Raw genomic sequence first — 18,471 nt, forward strand, 5'->3', positions numbered from 1 at the left:
TGATGCCAGCAAATTTTCTTGCTTTCCGCTTCCCCCCTGCCTTGTGGCTTTGCTCAGAGAAGACAAACAGCCAACTGTTATCCTGAGACAAGCAAGGCACTTTTCCTTCTTTCCCATGCAGGCGGGGAGACTGGAGCTTGTTCTCCATTGCCTTCCCAGCTGATACGTCTCCCCAGGGCTCCTTCTTTCATCTGCTCCTCTTTCAGGCTCTCCTAAAATACCCAGACCATCTCTTCTGTGGCATCTGTTCAAGTAGCTGTTGCCCAGCCTGGTTGATCCTTGAGCTGCAGAGCGCTCGCAGGGTATAAAGCGAGGCTTTTGCTTTAGGAAGGAGGGATGCTGCTGCTGTTCCTGGTGCTGAGCTGCTGTGCCACGTCACACATGCCGTGCTTTGGTCTTTCTCTGGGCAGGAGCCCTTGTGGGCCAAGGCAACCTCTCCTGTAGTTACCCACTTTAATGCAGATAACCTTCATCCAACCCACTGGGACTTGGCCGGGGGGGGGGGGGGAATCAGTTAAGAGGTGATAATCTCTCTGTGCCTATTCAGGGATAGCTGTTTGGGGGGCAGGGGGGTGCTCTTTTATTTAGCACATAGAGGCTCGGGGAATTACAGTGGGCTGAAGTTGTGGACATCAAAGGTCGGCCAGAAGGTAAATGCCCTTCCAGTCGTACATCTAGAGGGAGATAGAGGTGGGCTGTTTAATCACAGGATAACACCCGTGAGAGGGAGCATTGCCCTTGTCTCCATTCCAGGCATGCGTCTTGTGACAAAACGCAGGTTGTGTCCGTGTTCAGTGTGCCCAGACATGTTCCCCTGTCCATTGTTCGCTTCCACAGACATTTGTATTGGAACAAAACACTTGGAATCTCCTGCCAGGACAAGCCTGATGTAATGGGTGCAGGCGCAGTCACCTTCCTTCCTCTTGACTTAGTCCAAACATGCAACCATGAGGCAGGTTGTACCATACCTGGAATAACATCTGCCAGAGCAACATTCAATCTGGTGGCGTTACTTTGAGGTGGATTTGTCCCACATCAGCGCTTTGCTCTGCGTGTCTGAGGTGGTTTTTGAGCTGGCGCTAGCACTGAGAGGGAGCTTGTCACGGGAACTTTCTTCCTTTTAAAATTTCCCAGCATCGTAGCTCCGGCTTTTATGAAGTGTGGTTGCAGTAGCTTGTTGTTCCCTCTTGGAAGGTCGGGGTTGGGTTAGGGGGACTGGCTGGCAGTGTGTGCGCGTGTCCCCACGTGGCTGTGGCAGATGGGTTGCCCTCCCTTTGGAGGTGTGTTGGGCCTCCAATCCGTAGCAAAGGCCCGCTAGTTAAATCATTTGGCAGTGGCTAATTCTCTCCGATTTTAACTCTTGGGGGACCTTTCTACGATCTGTGGGGTTGACAGACCAGAGGCAGAGGTTATTTTATGAGTGAGGAGGGTGATGTCCAAGCTGGAGACAGTAGCTTCTTGGGTAGCAAATAGAAACATATGGCTTTGCGTGGATGTTCCCTTAGGTCAAAGATTTCCTATCGTTGGAAACGTTGTCACCCTTATTCCAGAACAGCTGGCTTTGGTCCCTGCCCAAGCTCAGTCAGCTCCTACACAGTCAAGATATTTCAGAAACTTGGAAAAAATCCTGCTCTGTTCCCATGTGACTTCAATATACCAATGCTTTCAGAGCGCCTGTGAACTGGTGCGTTGCTCTTGAAAAGCCCCCCTAAACCTCTAGTGCCTGCTTCTTGACTTTTTTTTTCCAGCTCTAGTTTGAAACTCTGATTTAGATCAAGCATGAATCTTCTCCCCTTCCCATTTGACATTGTTGTTTTGTCACAATTAATTGCATGTCAGTTGAGAGTGGAACAACTGATTTCTGCCAGAGCAGAATTTGGGGCTATTGTGAGTATGTTATATTTAACACCCTCTTGCTGTGATAAAAGGTGGTTTCTGCGTTTGCAGGACCAGATCCTTGCTGGTGTTGCAGCTTTTGAAGTTAATTGAGATGTGCCAGTTTTTAAACCACTGAGGATAAGGCCTGTGGCGCCTTAAATATTTAAACACCTTTGTCATCTAGAGATGAACCGTTTTCCAACTCCTTTTATGTGCAGACTGCTGTTTTGCAAAGGGATTTTGACCCCTGTATGGCAAACTTTCCATCTCCTGACAAAAGATTTGCTTATCATAGGCTATCTTTTTTTTTTTCTTGGACTCCCCCCCAGTTCCCAGGATATGCAAACCAAAAGCTGAAAGCCCTTATTCTAGGTGCTTTTGATGTACCTGTTTGACATCTCCAAAATACGCCCATGCGCATAAATCCTTCCCTGGGTCACGCTGGCATAGCTCCGTGGAGTTCAATCAAGCCAGCCTGACTTTTGTTGGCTGGGATAATGGTCCATAGATGAACATCTTTTGAACTGGCTGTCAGAGCGGTTGCCCTGGATGAAAGTCAGGAGACGTGCGCTCCAGGGATGCTCCAGGGCTCTTGCTAAAGTGGGAGATGCTCTGCTGTGCCATAGAGAGGAACCGGCAGCCAGCTGCTTTGGGTGGTTTGCTTCCTCCCACGGCTGGGCTAGGGGTTGTGCAGGCTTGCTGCTGACAGTGTCCAGCTGCAGAGACTGGCCTGGTGCTGCAGGCTGCCCAGGAGGCACAAGTTGGCCACCTCCAGGTGTTGGTGCCAGGGGGAACCTCGGGAGCTGCACACCCTGATACCTGCTTACCTCCAGGAAAGCTTGCTGTGCATGCTTCAGCACCTGTGTGTGTAACTGCAGCTTCTCATAATAGGGAAGGGGAGGCTGTGAAATGTTCTTCCCTTCAGCCTCCCAGAAAAGATCTATATTTAGTCACTGATAATCTCCGTTGTGGCTCTGTGCCTCTAATCCCCTGCTCCGGATTCCACCCTGGAGAAGATGAAAGGTGGAGCAATCGGCCTGACTGATGTGGTAGGCCAGCAGGACTGCGGCACATCTCCCCTCCCTTTCCTATAGGATTGGCGTTGAAACTTCTTTGCTGGCTTGCAGTGCCACAGCTGTGCTGTGTTGTGTGCGTGTGAAACCCCCGGGAAGGGAGTATCCTGGTGTTGCCAGGGATGTCATTGTGGAACTGCCTTTGCCATGGTCTGGGAACTTGCCTCGAATAAGTTAACGTGAGGTATTGCTATAGGAGCAGGGCTGGGGGGAGTAAAATTAGTACTTGTATTTAAAACAGGAGAAAAAAAAAAAAAAAAAGAGGAGGCTGTTTCCCTCTGACTGTGTGACTTGTATATGCTGCTTCCCCCTCCCCCCCCCTTTTAGAAAAGAGCAGGTCAGAGGCACTTTGTGGTTTTTTTAATCAAGTCAGTGTTTTCTGCTGACAAGGGGTGAGACATTTTACAGGGCAAAAACTCACCAGTTTGTGAAAATTGAGGCCTTCTGAGCATTTGCATCCTGAGTTCATCTTTTTAGTCTTAGCTGGGCTGTTTCATGGCTTTGGGGGGGAGGAAGCTTTGAAATGCTGCATTTTGTTAGTCAAGAACGTGTCACTGGTGGTCCCTGCTCTCTAGTGCAGAGGATGCCCGAAGCTGCAGTGCCAGGGATCCATCCCATCCCTTGTCCCTCAGGCAGGACCAGTTTAATGCAAAGGTTATTCTTCAGGTTTGGAAAGGCTGGTGAGGTGAAGAAGCCTCTAATTACAGGGGAGATGCCTCCTTCACTCTACTGTTTGTTTATTTCGCTTTTGTGGAGAAGTCCAGAGCAGCAACTTGAATATTTTCCCTCCTTGTTTCTTGCCCTTGGTCTCTGTTTGTGTGTGGAGTGCTGAGGGTGTTTAAGGGACTAGGCTGGTAGAGGGAAAGCTGCTTATCCCCCTTAACGCTCAGGTCCTCTGCTGCCCTCTGAAGCGATACCTTTTCTGAAGGCTGTGCCCTGGCCAGGGGTAACGCTGGGATGGAAGAGAGCTGCAGCTTTGCCTGGGAATGGGGTGGGTTGTGTGCTCCGCTCTGGGGCTGTCCTGGCTGGGCTTGTGGCTTTTTCTGAATGTTCTGTTTCTGGGAGCAGTTCAGGTGATGCTGGCAGAGATGCCAAGCCTGGGCTGTGCTGAACCGCCAAGCCTAGCAGGTTCCCCTGTCCCCCGGTGTCATGCTAAGGGGGAGCTTTTCCCCCAGCCCTCTGTGTTCAACTCAGCTCCACTCTCCGTTCAGTTCCTCTCAGCATGTGCTAAGGCTGCAGGTTGTGTTGCCTGGGGAACTGCTGGGGTGCAGATTCTGTACATACCGACCGCTTTCCACCCTAGAAGTAGCAGCTTCAGTTTTACGCTAAAATTTTCTTTCTGTTATAACTTCAGTTGTTTCTCCACACCCAGGCTGCCTCTCCTGTAACCCACAGGGTCAGGTGTGCCCCGAGCCCTTGCACCCAGCTGCCCCAGTGTTACTCCAGGCCTCCTCCTCTAACTGACTCTTTCTCTCTTTTTTTTTTTTTTTTTTTTTTTCTTTTTTTTTTCCTGCGGGCAGGAAAAAGCTGACACTGCTGAGGGAGATGCTGGCAGGCTGTGGTGCAGGTACCTGCCAGGTGATCGTCACCACTCCCATGGAGATGCTCAAAATCCAGCTGCAGGATGCAGGGCGGATCGGTACGTGGGCTTCTCTTCCCTACATGCTGAGCAGGCACAGGGGAGAGGGCTGGGACTGGGCTGTCAAGGCAGGGAGGGAGGGAATGAGCAGAGAAAACCCTTTTCTTTCCCCCTGCTTTCCCAAGTCTGAGGTATCTGGGGCTGTAGCAGAAGTTTCTTCTCTTCCTACTTCACTTCCCCCCACTCTGCTCACCTGGCTTTGCAGAGGTCCCTGCAGATACAGAAGGTGATGATTTTGTTGCTTAAAGTGGCAGGCTGGGCAAGTGGAGCAGCAAAAGCTGCTGGTGGATGGAGAGAGACAGGAGAGATGACCGGGTGCTCAGCTTGTGAGTGATTGAAGCTTGTTACTGTGCACCCAAGGAGGGATTAGCATCCTCCAGTGCTTTTCCTGGGGTGCTTCCTCCATCTCCGTGTCTATCTGATGTCTGTCCTCTCTCTTCCACCCCCCGTAGCACCTCCCAACAGCTTCCCAAGGGGATGTGCTCTTTCCCAATGACTTGCCTCCCCTCTTGCGGTCTTTTCTTCTTCCTGACAAAAGCAGCAGCTCTCTCGGCTGAAACAGTAAATAAAAATCTCTCGGCGTGCTGCATTCGGAAGAGGGTTGGGGTCAGGGGCTGGGGGCTGGGGGCAGGAGCAGGCAGAGGCAGCCGGGAGTGTGAGCCTTTTGGCTGAAACGCTGTGGGGTGTTTCTGGTGAGAGCGGAGATCAGACTCTGGCACGGAGACCCTTTCCTCTGGAGCTGTTTGCTATCACTTTAATCTCTTCCAGAGGTCAGCCCAGGGTATGGCCCTGTTCCCCAGGAGCCCTGCGTGACACTGTTAGATAGCACGTTTGGGGCCTTTCCTGGAAAACGGGACAAATTGTCTAATCTCTCCTTCGATGTGGTTGGTATTCCTGAATAATCACGGATTTACTTTTTCCTCTCTCCGTTGTTTTTAATGCAGACCTTATCCTCTTTGCGCGTATTATTTTAAAATGTTTGAAGGAATTAAGCCGTGGTTTGAGGGTTGGGAAGAGGTTTTTCGCCCGGTGGTGTGCCAGCGGCAGCCGCAGCGTTGCCTGCAGGTTGACGTGCTCTCCATCTTCTGGCCAGAGAGCAGGAACGCAGCAGTTTAAAAAGGCTGGGGGAAACCAGGGTGTGTTCATGATGTGGCTGAGGAATTCCCCAGGTTACCGATTGCTTTCAAATGAAGGAAGCGAAGGCCAGAACTACTGAGCCTCTCTCAGTTATGAATATCTTTAGTTTGCCCTACTGGGGGCTCGGGGACATACCTGGAAGCAGGTACCGTCACCCGCTGCTCACGGCAGCCCCTTTTCTCTGCGCTGTGGAGGCTGCGCGTGCCAGGCTGCTCCTGCTTAGGTCGGTGGGAGAGTGCGGGCGACAGCCGCGTGGTGTGGCAGCAGCCAGCTCCAAGACCGGGACGAGCTGGGTTGTCTCAGCCCGAGGGAGACGGGCAGACTGGGAGCAGCAGCCTGCAGTGCACCGGGCTGGCCTTAGCCTGCGTGTTTTGGTGCTCTTGGAGATCTGCTTCTTCCTCGTCCCGTGGCACCGGGCAGCAAGAGGCTGCGGTTGGGCACCTTGCGGACTAGCACTCTCTCCGCTTCTCCCCAGCGGCGCAGAAGAAGCTGATGGCAGCGCAGGCCCAGCTCTCCTCTTCCTCCGCGGCGGGGGCGGCGGAGCCCGTGGTGGAAACGCGCACCACAGCGACGCAGATCACAAGGGAGCTGCTGCGGAGCAAAGGGATCACCGGGCTCTACAAGGGCCTGGGAGCTACACTGCTAAGGTAGGGTGCTGTGGGCCCACGCGCAGGAGTTCCCAGTCTCCAACCTAAAGCACCAGCCATGGAGATGAGCCTGCAAAGGGGGGGTTGGGTTGGGTTTGGTTGGTTTCCGTGCGCAGGTTTTGCAAATTAAAGAAGGGAAGGTGAGGGAGGCTGCCTTTTTGTTCCTGGAAGATTTAATTCTGCTGCTTTCTGTGGATGGTTTCTGTCTCCCCCGTGGTCTGTATTTTAACACTGCAGTGAAGTCCTCATGAGTTAGCAAAGCAAAACTGTCAGCCTGAGTCTCCAGAGCGTGAAACGGGCCCTGGGCCATGGGGCGTGCTGGATGCAGGGACCAGCACCTGCTCTGACACTTTGCCTGGGCACTGACAGAATAAGTCCTCTAGCTTTAACAAAGGCAGAGCTAAAGCAATGCCCAGTGGGGGGGGGGGGGGGGGGGGGTGGGGGGTGGGGGTAGGCTGCAAACTGCCTGCAGTTAGCAAAAGTGGATCAAATGATTGACCTCTGGATGTGCTGGGGTCTTCTGTTTGAGTGCTGAAAAACCAGGGGAGGCTGTTAGCTCTGCTGGGCTGCGTGCCTCCTGGGGGCCTCTTGTCCTTTGTGCAGCCAGTTTTGCCCCTGCCGGGCTCCGGCTCCTGTCCACGTTGCAGTTGCGGAGCTGGGGTGCCTGTTTCGCTCGTGGCTGTGCTGCCGTGTGATGCCTGCAGCCCATCCTTTGATGCTCAGTTTGGTGGTGTCCTGCTCAGAGTTGCTCATCCTTGTTCTTTCTTCCTCTGCCTCCCTCCCCACTGCAGGGACGTCCCGTTCTCCATTGTTTACTTCCCGCTCTTTGCAAACCTGAACAAGCTGGGCCAGAAAGATCCCAATGTCAAGGCTCCGTTCTACGTGTCCTTCCTGTCCGGCTGCGTGGCGGGCAGCACAGCTGCAGTGGCTGTCAACCCTTGCGATGGTGAGTCCCGAGTAGCTTGTGCTGGTGGCCTGGTGCCCAGTGACAGGCCAAGTGACACGAGTGGGCTAGGTGAGGAGGACAGCGACCGCGCCAGCGCATGGGGTGGTGCAGGAGGGGAGCTCTGTTGGCTGAGCTGCTTTGGCTGAGCTATACCGTCGGCCACGGCTTACACGGAGGTTTGCAGTACTCGCTAGGTGGGTCAGGAAGAGGGTGCCATTCATTTCAGTCGTTCTTTGCAGGAATGGCTGTGAGAGTGCCCCTGAAAAGGCACCTTGCTGTGTGGAGTGATAGTACGCAGACCGTTTACATGCATGTGGTCATGGATGACCAGGGGGAGCCCCACATCTGTGGCCACCTCTCCTGCTCTACAGCATCTGCCTTAAACGCCACCTTGGTTTCTCTGCTAAGAAAACCACCAGAAAGTGACTCCTCTCTCCCCAGCATTGCACACGCTCCGAGGTGTGAAGAAATATAAAAGCAACATTGTATATTTTAGCTATTTCCTCCAGAAGGAGCTGAGTATTTGAAAATCATCTCTCACTTTGCCGAAAGATCTGAATTTGGAAGCGTTTAAGGCTTAAGCCGGCTCTGGAAACTTCGGTCACAGTGAGGGGACGGCATTGGTTTGGGGTGGCTATGTTTTTCTTTTATCCATTTGTAAACGAGTGGGTTTGGCTTCCCCTGTTTTGCTGATAAAAACATGAGAACGGTCTGTGTTCTTGCTGATTTTTGACTGTGTTTCAAAGACATTGCTCTCAGGATGGCTCTTGCCCGCTGAAGTGTGCTACGTTCCCAGCGCTCACCGCTGCCTCTGTTCTCTTTTTTTTTCCCCAGTGATCAAGACGCGGCTGCAGTCGTTGCAGAGAGGGGTGAATGAGGACACCTACTCAGGGATCCTGGACTGCACCAAGTAAGACTCCTCATGAAGCATCAGACATACGGCAGCTGCCGCCAGGCAGGCAGTGCAGCTTCTGGAGCCAGCCAGCAGCTTCGGTGCTTCAGGTTCCCTCTGAACCTGTGCTGTCACCTGTCTCTGTATGGATAGATATATGCCCAGATATGTACTGTTCATATGTATATAGGTATATAACAGAGAAGTTCCTATTTTGAGCAAGGGGAATATTTAAATGCTTCTGTCCAAATCCCAACAGTCAGAGCACGGAGATTTTATTCCCGCAAGGGGAGGCAGTGCTGTGGTTGTCTCTCCCAAGGCCCTGTTGTCCGAGGACCCCACGGCGTTAAATCCCGTACCCCTCTTGGACCGCTGTGAACCTCAGCCATCCCCCGCCACGCGCTCTGACCTTTTGCTAAACTGTGGTCTGGCTGCTTCAGATCACGAAGGGAATTTCGAAACGCCAGCGCTCTGCCCCTGTATCGCTGTCGTAGCCAGCCTCTCGCCGTCTGGCTGTGTCCCATGCTGAGGGTGGGCTTGGCCCCACCTTTGGAACTGGGGGACCTCTGGATGCAAGCACAGGGTTGCCTGAGCTGCACCTCCAGACCCAGAGAGATGCTCCTGCCCCTGGCCAGACGTCAGGATGGGACCTGTTCCCGCACGGCCGTTGGCAGAGCGTAGGGAGGATGATCTGTGGAGGCAGTGCCAGCCCTGGGGTTTAGTTTCTGGAGGGAGGCAGAAAGCCGGGGCATGACCAGAGGCTGTGCTGGCGTGGTGGAGCGGTGGGATGGACACTTACCTGGCTGTGCCGTTTCTCCCCAGGAAGATCTGGCAGAAGGAAGGGCCCACAGCCTTCCTGAAAGGGGCGTACTGCCGAGCCCTGGTCATTGCTCCTCTCTTCGGCATCGCACAAGTTGTCTACTTCCTCGGCATCGCAGAGTTTCTGCTGGACATGCTCCCCAAGCACCGGGCCTAGCCCTGGCGTGCCTGCGTGTGCCCTCCCGCCCTCCGCAGCGCTGAATTCATCCCCGTGTCCATCATCCATGTCGATTGATGTCAGAGCAACAGCACAAAGGGTTCGCGCAGGGAATCCGAGGGGATGTGGTCTCCAGGCGAGCAAATGCGGGAAGGGAGAATGTCCCTTTTCTGTCTTGGTCTGGAACCTGCCCCCTCCCGCTCCTTCCACGGACAATACCTAATTATGCATATCTTTTTTTTTTTTTTCCTTTTTTTTTTTTTCCTTTTTTTTTTTTTTAAATTGTCATTCTTAAGGACACTGGTAAGCACAGACTGGGCTTGCAGACCCAGAAGTCTCCTCTGAGCCTTGGGGAGGAAGAGGGATGGGAAAGAACTAACCTGAACCCTCACCCGCCCCAGTCCCCCTCTTCCTTCCTGGAGCTGCCAGCTATCTGAGGAGGAGCTGGAGGGGCCGCTGTGTCCCCTCAGCCCCTCCTTGGCTCTGCTGGCCCCAGGTCGAGAGCGGGCGCTGCGCAAAGGGGGCTCGTCTCCTCGCTGCCAGGGGGTGGTGAGGGGGGATGCTGGAATCCGGCAAGTCCCTTGGCCCAGAAACCTTCACCCCTCCCTTCTCCCTTTCTCAAAAAGGAGTTGGACTTAGATGAAGTTCTTGGAGATCGGAGGAAGGGAAAGGGATGGTTACTATTGATTTTTGTAATAATTTTTGTTTTAAAGCAAAGGGATGTCCCTCCTAACGAGATGTCACAGGCACATCCAGGTGAGGCGCAGAGACGCGAGTCTGCTCTGTAGGGAACATGTCTGTGGGATCACACAAATGTCCGAAGGTGCTTCCCTGCTTGGCTGCAGGCAGGGGAGGGAGAAGAACTTGGGATCAAGTTATTTTTGGTTGGGGGGGAGGGGGGCTGGTTTTGTTTTTTCTTTTGTGTAGGGGATGTGGGGAGGGAAAACCAAACAACAAGAAACCACTTACATTCCTTCAGCCTGCCCACCCTGGGGGTGATAAAGCGGTGGCTGCAGGTGTAGATTAGCTGATTTTATTATTAATTTTTTTTCCTAGCCTGGCCCCAGGTGCATTAAAGGAAGTACCTGCTCCGCATCTGCGGTGCCCAACCGTGGAGAGCCATGCTAGAAATGCTGCACCTGTGTGCTCACCTTGCAAGGTGAAAACACGAGGTCTGGTTGTGCTGTGCTGTTTGACTTGGGCATGTTTGGTGCCAGCCAGCCTCGAAGAGGCGGAGGGCTGCCGCACCCTGAGCGAGGAGCTGGTTGCGTGCACGTGACGATGGGGTTGGGTCCCCTGGCTCACGAAAGCTCGTCATCCTGTTTGCTCCTTGGGTGGGTGATCGTCGCTGGGTGGCACATCCACACCTACAGCCTGCTCTGTCAAAGGGACGCTGCCCCAGCTCATGTCACTTGTCAGAGGACTTCCTTGTTCAGTGCGCTCTGGAGCTGTGTAATTAATCCTAGTTTTAATGATCGTAAGCGTCAGATCTACCCACCCAGCGTGATCTTCTCCATTATTTATTCCATTTGGTGCAATCCATCCAACTTTGGTGTTTAAATTAAACTGGTCGAGTTCACTTTTCATTCCTTCTTTTCACTTTGTTCTCCAGGCGCTTGCTTGGTGTTTGTGTTTCAAATGTATATTTAAATTAATTTAAAAAAATATCCCTGTTTTTAATGTTTAAAAGAAAACCACCTCTGTTTCAATGGTCTTGGGTTCAGTTTTTGCAAAACCTGTATGTTGAGGGCCTTTCTGATGCATCATTTCTCTCTTTGGAAAAGTTGTTCAGTGGCTGGTTTGTTACTTGTCACTTGGCCTACGTGAATAATTTTCTTTATTTTTCTCTTTTTCTCTATGACTTCTCCGTGTATCTGGGAAGGAATCTGTGCAAAGATGATGATAGATGTCTGTGCTGTGTGTAGTGCTGTGATGCTGCTCTTGCTCTGGATTTCCCTTGGGTGGATTAAAAGAGAAAGATTCTTTTTTTTTTTTTATCGTTATTTTATTTTTTAAGGTGCCCTGTTCTTTGCTGCTTTGTGATCTACAAGGATCACAAAAGAAACCTTGCCAGTAAAAGTGGGGGGGGGGCTCTGCTTGCCCTTCTGCCTGCTGGGTGACTTGTGGCTGCAGGGGGGTGCAGGTTTGTGTTGTGGGGTTATCTGTGGCGGAAAAGTCGGTGCGGCGAAGGGCTGAGGTTTGGGGAAAGCTCTCCGTGTCCTTCTGGATGCTTTTAAAAACCTCTTTGTAACACTGACTTTGCCTACTGGAATCCCCAGCTCTTCTTGCAGGCTGCTGGAGCTGGTGACCTGCACGGGGCTTTTAGCTGCTGGGACATGTCCCTGAGACAGGACAACATGGGGGGTGGCAGGGGATAGTGACTGTGGCCTCACAGGACCCCCCAAGGCAGGCAGGGTGCTGCTGGCCAGGGGGAAAAAAAAAAAAACAAAACCCACAACCAAAAAGGTTCAAAATGGGACTTAATTTGTGATTAATTAACAGAAACCTCTAAGCATTGATTGCATTATCGAGGGCCGAAAGTCAGTAAATACACTTGGGGAAACACACCTCTGCTCCTCTCCAGGCAGGTGCCGCGTGTCCCTGGGGCAGGGGACAGTGGCCAGCGTGGGGTCAACTCCTTGTGCGTCCTGCCTGGTCCCGGCACAGGGTCCTCCCCCGCCCCAGGTCCCCTTGCTCCTGCCCTGGCCGCAGCTCCTGGGGCTCCAGTTTGGGCTTCGTATGCCCTTGTCATGGGTTTGGCTGGGCTGGGTCCGTTTGCGCTGGTGGAATTTCCTGGAACGCAATGAGGAAATTTCCTAAAGCCCTGGGAGGAAGTTCCTACAAAGTAAAGGGAAATTTCCCAGAAACTAATAGAGGAATTCTTGGAAAGCCAAGGGAAACCATCCTAGAAAGCTACAGTAAAATATCCTGGAAAATAAAGGGGAATTTTACTGCAAGACAGTGTAGGAATTTCCTTGGGAGCACTAGGTGGAATTCCTCAAAAGCAAAGGGAGAGTATTCTGGAAATTTATAGAAAGCACCAGGAACTTCCTAGAAGGACACAGAGGGGATAGTCTAGAAATCAAAGGGGAATTTCTAGAAAGCAAGGAGGAAATTTCCTCAAATGCCAGGGAAATTTGTGAAAAGCAAAAGTGATGTTTCTTAGGCAAGCAACGGTGATGATTTTCTAGAGGGGAAATTTCCCCTCTGGTGGAAATTTCTGCTGGAAACCAAAAGGGAAATTTCCTAGACAGGGAGAATGAGTTTTGGGAAATAATGTCTTGCTTCCTAAGGAGCAACAGTCTTAGGGAAACTTCCTAGAAAGCAATGGAAATCCTCTAAGCAGAGAGAAAATTCCTAGAAAGAAATGGAGGGCTCTAGAAAGCAACAAATTTCTGAGGAAGCAAGGGAAGAACTTCCTGGAAAGCAATGGGTGGGAAATAATACCCTGCAAATCAATGGGGAAATTTCCTGGAAAGCAACAGGGGCATTTTGTAGGAAAGAGGGAGGAAATTTCCTGGGGGGGAAAAAGGCACTTGGAAAACCACGTAGCCAGAAGTTGTTCCTGGGGAGAAGGGGAAAAATCCTCGAAAGCAAGATGTGCCGGCGGGAAGAGGCAGGACCCCCCTGCTTCAGCCCTGCCGCCCCCCCCCTGCTCCTCGGGTGACACCGGCGGGTGAGAGCCCCGCGGGTCTCGGCGCTTGGCTTCGCTTCCCGCAGCCCCAGGCAAGAGCGGCGGGGGCGAGCGCCTGGGGGGCGTGACCGGCCTCCTGCGGTTATTTGCTGATTTTTCCTCTTAATTTGGGGCAGAAATCGCGTAACGGGCGCCGCAGGGGTCCCAGGCGCCCAGCGACTTTCCATTCCCCTGTTACTGGAAACCAGCTGTAGCCCCGGCTGGGCGCTGCTTCCCCTTTCTGGGGTAGGGGGGACGTGCTGCCGCGTGCGCTGGCCACCGGGACCCCACTCCCCCCTCGCTTTTGGGGCCTGGCATGACCCGTGGGGCCCCCCCCCGGGCTCCCCCCTTGGCAAAGGTGGTGCCAGCCCTGATGCAGGCAGGGCGGGGTGATGCGCAACTTGATTTCCTTCCTCCCCTCCCCCATCTTTAGTGGCATAAGCCCCCCACGCCGCCGTGCCGGGCACAGTGCCAGAGATGCCGGAGATGCTCGTGGTACCCACTGAGCATCCCCAGCAGCCTCCTGGGACCTTGTGCCAGCAGCTCCCGGCCCCAGTCCTGTGCAGGCTGAGGGTGGCTGGGTGCCCCAGCACCAGCCCCAGCACCACCTGGTTCCACCAGCAAAGGCAGGAGCTGGTCGGTGCCAGCCCACGGCTCGACGGGAAAAGGGAGCGCCGGGAAAACCGGCTCCTGGGCCCGGGGCGCGCAGCCAGCGCCCACTGCCCTCCTGGCTTCTCCTTTTAATTTTTAATTTTTTTTTTTACAGCTGTGCCCTTACAGCACTGACACCAGGCAGCCTGAAAGAAGGAGAATTAAAATCAATAGGATAAAAAAGGGAGTTTCCAGCCCGGAGGCTGAGCCCTGCGTGCCCACGCTGTGCCACCCACGCACCCTGGAAAGCCCCGACAGCCCGTGGGTGCAGCTGCCTTTTGGGGTGAGCCCGAGGGGGTTGGGGGGCTCCTGCTTGCTCTTTGCAGACCTGTGGGGTTAAGCTGGGGGGGTGCAGCCACCCCGCACCAGCATCTCTGGGGCTGCAGCATCCCCCCGGGCAGCATCCCTGGCAGCATCCCCAGTGTGAGGTCACCAGCGCTTCGCCCCCAGCTGGGGGCCCGATCCTGTGGGTTGCCCAGCGGGGCGCAGCACCGGGCAGCATTTAAACCTGGGGTTTCGTTTTGTTTGGTTGGTTGTTTGGGTTTTGTAATTCGGATGGATCTGGGGAGGGGGCAGCACCGCCGCCAGCCCCCCGGGGTGGGCCAGGCAGCGGACACCGGGGACACAGCATCCCCTCCCCGGCGCAGCACTGGGGTCCAGCCCGCGTCACTCCCCTCGCGATGGGATGGGAAGGGGTGGCCTCAGAGACACTTTCACTTTCGGAAGGGTGACGTAGTTTCCAGGAACCCGGGAGCTGGCAGATAAAAGCGAGTGGCGGCAGGAGCGGCCGTGGCGCCATGGCAGCACTCAACAGCGAGGGGTAAGCAGCACCCTGGCACCCCCCCTAAGGGTCGCCGTCCCCAAGCGGCCCCGGTGGCCCCCCCCGTGACGGCCCCGTGTCCCCAGGGAGGCCCAGAAGCTGCGGTTCGGGCCCTGGCTGGTGCGAGCCATCGACAGCGGCAGCTACCGCGGGCTGCGCTGGATCAACGCGGAGCGCACGGCCTTCCGCGTCCCCTGGAAGCACAACGCCAGGAGGGATGTCACCAGCAGCGACCTGGAGGTGTTCAGGGTGGGTGGGGTAGGGGTCACCAGCGGCGACCTGGAGGTGTTCAGGGTGGGTGGGATGGATGTCACCAGCGGCGACCTGGAGGTGTTCAAGGTGGGTGGGATGGGGGTCACTAGTGGTGACCTGGAGGTGTTCAAGGTGGGTGGGATGGGGGTCACTAGTGGTGACCTGGAGGTGTTCAAGGTGGGTGGGATGAGGGGTGAGCAGGGGCAAGCTTGAGCTCTTCAAGGTGGGTGGGAAGGAGGTCACCAGTGGTGACCTGGAGGTCTTCAGGGTAGGTGGGAAGGGGATCACCTGGGGCAAGCTCAAGGGCTTCAAGGTGGGTGGGATGAGAGGTCACCAGCGGTGATGTGAAGACATATCAAGGTGGGTGGGGTAGGGGTCACCAGGGCAAGCTCAAGGTGTTCAGTATGGGTGGGATGGGTGTCACGAGCGGTGACCTGGAGGTGTTCAAGGTGGGTGGGATGGGTGTCACTAGTGGTGATGTGAAGATGTATCAAGGTGGGTGCGATGGGTGTCACCAGCGTTTATGTGAAGGTGTATCAAAGTGGGTGTGATGGGTGTCACCAGCGGTGACCTGAAGGCGTTCAAGGTGGGTAGGATGAGGGGTGAGCAGGGGCAAGCTTGAGCTCTTCAAGGTGGGTGGGAAGGAGGTCACCAGTGGTGACCTGGAGGTCTTCAGGGTGGGTGGGAAAGGGGTCACTAGGGGTGAGCTTGAGGTCTTCAAGGTGGGTGGGACAGGGGGTGACCAGCAGCAGCTTGAGGTCATCGAGATGGGTGGGATGTGGGACTTGGGCAGCAGACCGCGCATCCCTGACACCTCCACGCTCATGGAGCCAGGGTCCCTGTGCTCACGCAACCCCGCACCCCCCAGGCCTGGGCGCAGGTGAGCGGGAGGTACGAGGGGTCCCCCGAGGACCCCGCCAAGTGGAAGACCAACTTCCGCTGCGCCCTGCGGAGCACCCACATGTTCGAGCTGCTGGAGGACAATTCCAAGAGCGGCGATGACCCGCACAAGGTCTTCGCCATCACCCCAGGTGAGGTGACTTGGGGGGGCTGTGGTTGGGGTGGTGGGGGCCACCTCGAGGCACCCCCTGACCCCGCTCTCCTTCCAGCCGCCCTCTGCCCCAGCGAGGAGGGAGACTTCGGCAGCCCCGATCCTGCAGCGGAGCAGCAGTCGCGGGTAACGGGGTGGGCTGGGGGGTCCCCACGGCCGCTGCTCAGCCGCTGTGCCCCCCAGGCCTGGGGGGGCTGCTGAGCTGGAGCCCAGCACCTTGCCAAAACGTGGGGCAACGGGGGGGGCGGCGTGCCCCCCACCCACGCGGTAAGACCTCACCCCACTTCCCTTCGCAGCTGGTGCTCGCCCCCCTAGACGTGGCCCCAGAAATCACTCCCCCAGGTAAGTGCTGGTCCCCCAATATTTGTTGGGGGGGGGGGGGGCACATCCCAGTAGGCTCAGCCAGGGCTGGTTTGGGGGTTGTGAGCCCTCCCGCCTGCTGTGCCCCCCAGGCACTGCTGCTCCCACCCCGTCCCCGCTGCTGGAGGACATGGAGGTGCTGCAGTGGGTGCTGAAGAAGTGCAACATCTCCCCCCACGACTTCGGCACGCTGACCTCGTCCTGGCCACCTGCAGGTGAGACCAGCCCCACTCCTGGTGTGCAGGGTGGGTGACCCCAGGGGGTGGTGACCCCAGCCCCTTCCCACCGGTGATTTCTCCGCAGGGGACGCCCTCCACCAGGACACCCTGCTCCAGCCTCTCCCAGGCCCTGGCCAGGACGACTCACTCACCCCACCGGCAGTTCAGGACTGGGTGTCCATGGAGCAGCCCCTCTTGGGTGCCTGCAGCCCCCCGGACCCCATGCTGCTAGGGGAGCAAGGTGGGTGCTGTGGGGCAGGATGCAGCCCCAGGTATGAGAGTGCCCTAATGGGGTGGGAAGAGGCCTCTCCCAACCAAAGCGACCGGCACCCCGCTGCACCCCAAATGGCGATGCCAGCGCACCCGCCGGAGGCCACGGTCCCTGAGCCACCCCCAGGAGAGGCAGTGCCCTTCATCCCTGCCACCAACCCAGTGCCAGCGCCGCTGGAGGATAGCACAGGTGAGGGCTCTTAATTCTTAATAGCTATAAATAATTATTGTTAATAGTTATTAACGCTCAGGGGGTATTTGGGGGAGGGGGAGCGCTTGGGTTCGGGGGATGTGGCTGCTGATGGCTGCCCTGTGCAGACGGCAACGTCCCCATCCTGGATGTCAGCATCTACTACCGGGGGAAGCTCTTCCACCAGGAGGAGGTGAGGGGCCGGCAGTGCCTGCTGCTGTACCAGCCCTCCGACCCGGCGCTGGTCCTGCGCCCCGGCCACCGGGTGGGCTTCCCCAGCCCCTCCAAGCTGGCCGATGACAAGCAGCGGCGCTTCACCGAGGAGCTGCTGGGCTGCGTGGGGCTGCAGCTGGAGCAACGCGCCCGCAAGCTCTTCGCCACCCGCCTGAAGAAGTGCAAGATCTTCTGGGCGCTGTCCCAGCAGCTGGAGGGTCCCGAGGATCCCCCCTCCAACCTGCTCTGCCGGGACCAGGAAATCCCCATCTTTGACTTCAATAAGTTTTGCACAGGTGGGTAGGGGTCTCCGCTCCCCCCGTCCCGGTTGTTGGGGCTCTTGGGCGCCAAGTCCAGGATGATACAAGCAGCTGAACCCTGTCTCCCCTGGGCTCGCCCCAAAACTGAGCCCCGTGTCCCCTCGCAGAGCTAAGGGACTTCCGCAACGGCCAAAGGAAGCGCTCCCCTGACTTCACCATCTACCTCTGCTTTGGGCAGTCCTTCTCCAGGGCCAGGCCCAAGGAGTCCAGGCTCATCCTGGTCAAGGTGTGGGGGGCAACACCCCCACCCCCCACCCTGGGAGAGAGAGACTTTGGGGCCCAGGGGAGGTGGGGGGGCTGGGGAGGGGGACCCTGGGTGTCTAAGGGACAGGGGGGTTCTTCAGGCTGCTGGGAGGGGGCCCTCGGTGTCCAGGGGAGGTAGGGGGCTGGGTACCCAAGGAGGGGGACCCTCGGGGTCTAGGGGATGGGGGGGTCCCTCAGGCTCCTGGGACAGGGACCATCAGCATCCAGGGGAGATGGGGGTCTGAGTGACCATGCAGGGAATACCTTGGGGGCTGGGAGAGGTGGAGGAACTGAGTGACGGGGGGAGGGACGCCCTTGGAGACCAGGGGAGATGGAGGAGTCCAGGGAGGGAGACCCATGGGGAGCAGGGGAAATGGGGGAGGCAGCTGCCCCGGGGTGGGGACCCTAGGGGCTGGGGGAGAGGCAGGGTGCCCTGCACACCTCCTTCCTCCACTCCAGGAGGACGGGGCCGTGCAGGACACTACAGCTGCCCCTACCCCTGCCCCTAACCCTGCTGCGTTGCTGCTGCAGCTGGTGCCCAAGTTCTGCGAGCACTGGTACGAGCAGGTGCTGCGGGAGGGAGCCTCCTCCCTCGACAGCGGCACCATCAGCCTGCAGCTCTCCGACTCCTTCAGCCTCTTCGAGCTCATCGAGCAGTGCAACATGCAGATAGACTGACCCCCAGCCCCCCTGCTCCCCGGGCCCCCCCCCAGGACAGGCACCAGCTGGTGGGGGACCACCAGGCACCACGGGCCGTGCAAACCTGCGTCCCCCCAGGAGCACTGTGGGGGGATGCCTACGGTGGGGATTTTCCAAGGACAGCTTCGGTGGCTGATCCCAGAGCCAACACCTTGCTTTTCCCCTCCATCAGCTGCTAACGTGTGTTTTTGGTGGAGCGTGGTCATTTACAGATTTATTTTCTTAAGTTCTCTAAGCTTAAATATATTATGTATGGAAAGGTGCTTCCTGCTTGTTTATGTTGCTTAGAAGTCTGGCCCTGCTGGCAGTCTGAGACCTTCACC

General features: G+C 56.1%; 2 protein-coding genes across 12 annotated transcripts in view; both read left to right on the top strand.

The window, feature by feature from the left end:
• SLC25A22 (solute carrier family 25 member 22) overlaps positions 1-11,173 on the top strand; it is a 52,250-nt gene extending 41,077 nt beyond the window's left edge. For 5 of the 6 annotated variants that reach the window (XM_040608104.1, XM_040608108.1, XM_040608106.1 and 2 more), the window contains exons 6-10: positions 4,472-4,590; positions 6,203-6,374; positions 7,166-7,320; positions 8,155-8,230; positions 9,035-11,173. In XM_040608104.1, coding sequence (XP_040464038.1) covers positions 4,472-4,590; positions 6,203-6,374; positions 7,166-7,320; positions 8,155-8,230; positions 9,035-9,188 — 676 coding nt within the window. In that variant the 3' untranslated portion in view covers positions 9,189-11,173. The remainder of the gene's footprint in view (positions 1-4,471; positions 4,591-6,202; positions 6,375-7,165; positions 7,321-8,154; positions 8,231-9,034) is intronic. The other variant, XR_005829868.1, reaches the window with a different exon arrangement.
• Positions 11,174-13,651: 2,478 nt separating this feature from the next.
• On the top strand, positions 13,652-18,407 carry IRF7 (interferon regulatory factor 7). 6 transcript variants are annotated; one of them, XM_040607927.1, is made up of 10 exons: positions 13,652-13,795; positions 14,239-14,332; positions 14,419-14,581; positions 15,453-15,615; positions 15,694-15,761; positions 15,932-15,977; positions 16,088-16,210; positions 16,299-16,673; positions 16,802-17,182; positions 17,981-18,407. In XM_040607927.1, exons 2-10 carry the CDS (start codon positions 14,310-14,312, stop codon positions 18,325-18,327), a joined length of 1,689 nt encoding a protein of 562 aa, XP_040463861.1. In that variant the 5' UTR covers positions 13,652-13,795; positions 14,239-14,309; the 3' UTR covers positions 18,328-18,407. The 6 variants fall into 6 exon arrangements, with proteins under 6 accessions (XP_040463861.1, XP_040463862.1, XP_040463864.1 ...); XM_040607928.1 differs by having other exon boundaries at positions 14,249-14,332; XM_040607929.1 differs by lacking the exon at positions 13,652-13,795 and adding an exon at positions 17,314-17,432 and having other exon boundaries at positions 14,191-14,332; positions 17,981-18,228.
• Positions 18,408-18,471: the final 64 nt, after the last annotated feature.

Source organism: Falco naumanni, chromosome 10 (assembly GCF_017639655.2).
Source record: "Falco naumanni isolate bFalNau1 chromosome 10, bFalNau1.pat, whole genome shotgun sequence".
Classification (NCBI taxonomy): domain Eukaryota; kingdom Metazoa; phylum Chordata; class Aves; order Falconiformes; family Falconidae; genus Falco; species Falco naumanni.

Coding starts and splice junctions, on each gene's coding strand:
- IRF7 (XM_040607927.1), top strand. CDS start 14,310: ATGGCAGCACTCAACAGCGAGGG. Junction 14,582..15,452: donor GCGACCTGGAGGTGTTCAGG/GTGGGTGGGGTA, acceptor CGCACCCCCCAG/GCCTGGGCGCAGGTGAGCGG. Junction 15,762..15,931: donor CAGCGGAGCAGCAGTCGCGG/GTAACGGGGTGG, acceptor TTCCCTTCGCAG/CTGGTGCTCGCCCCCCTAGA.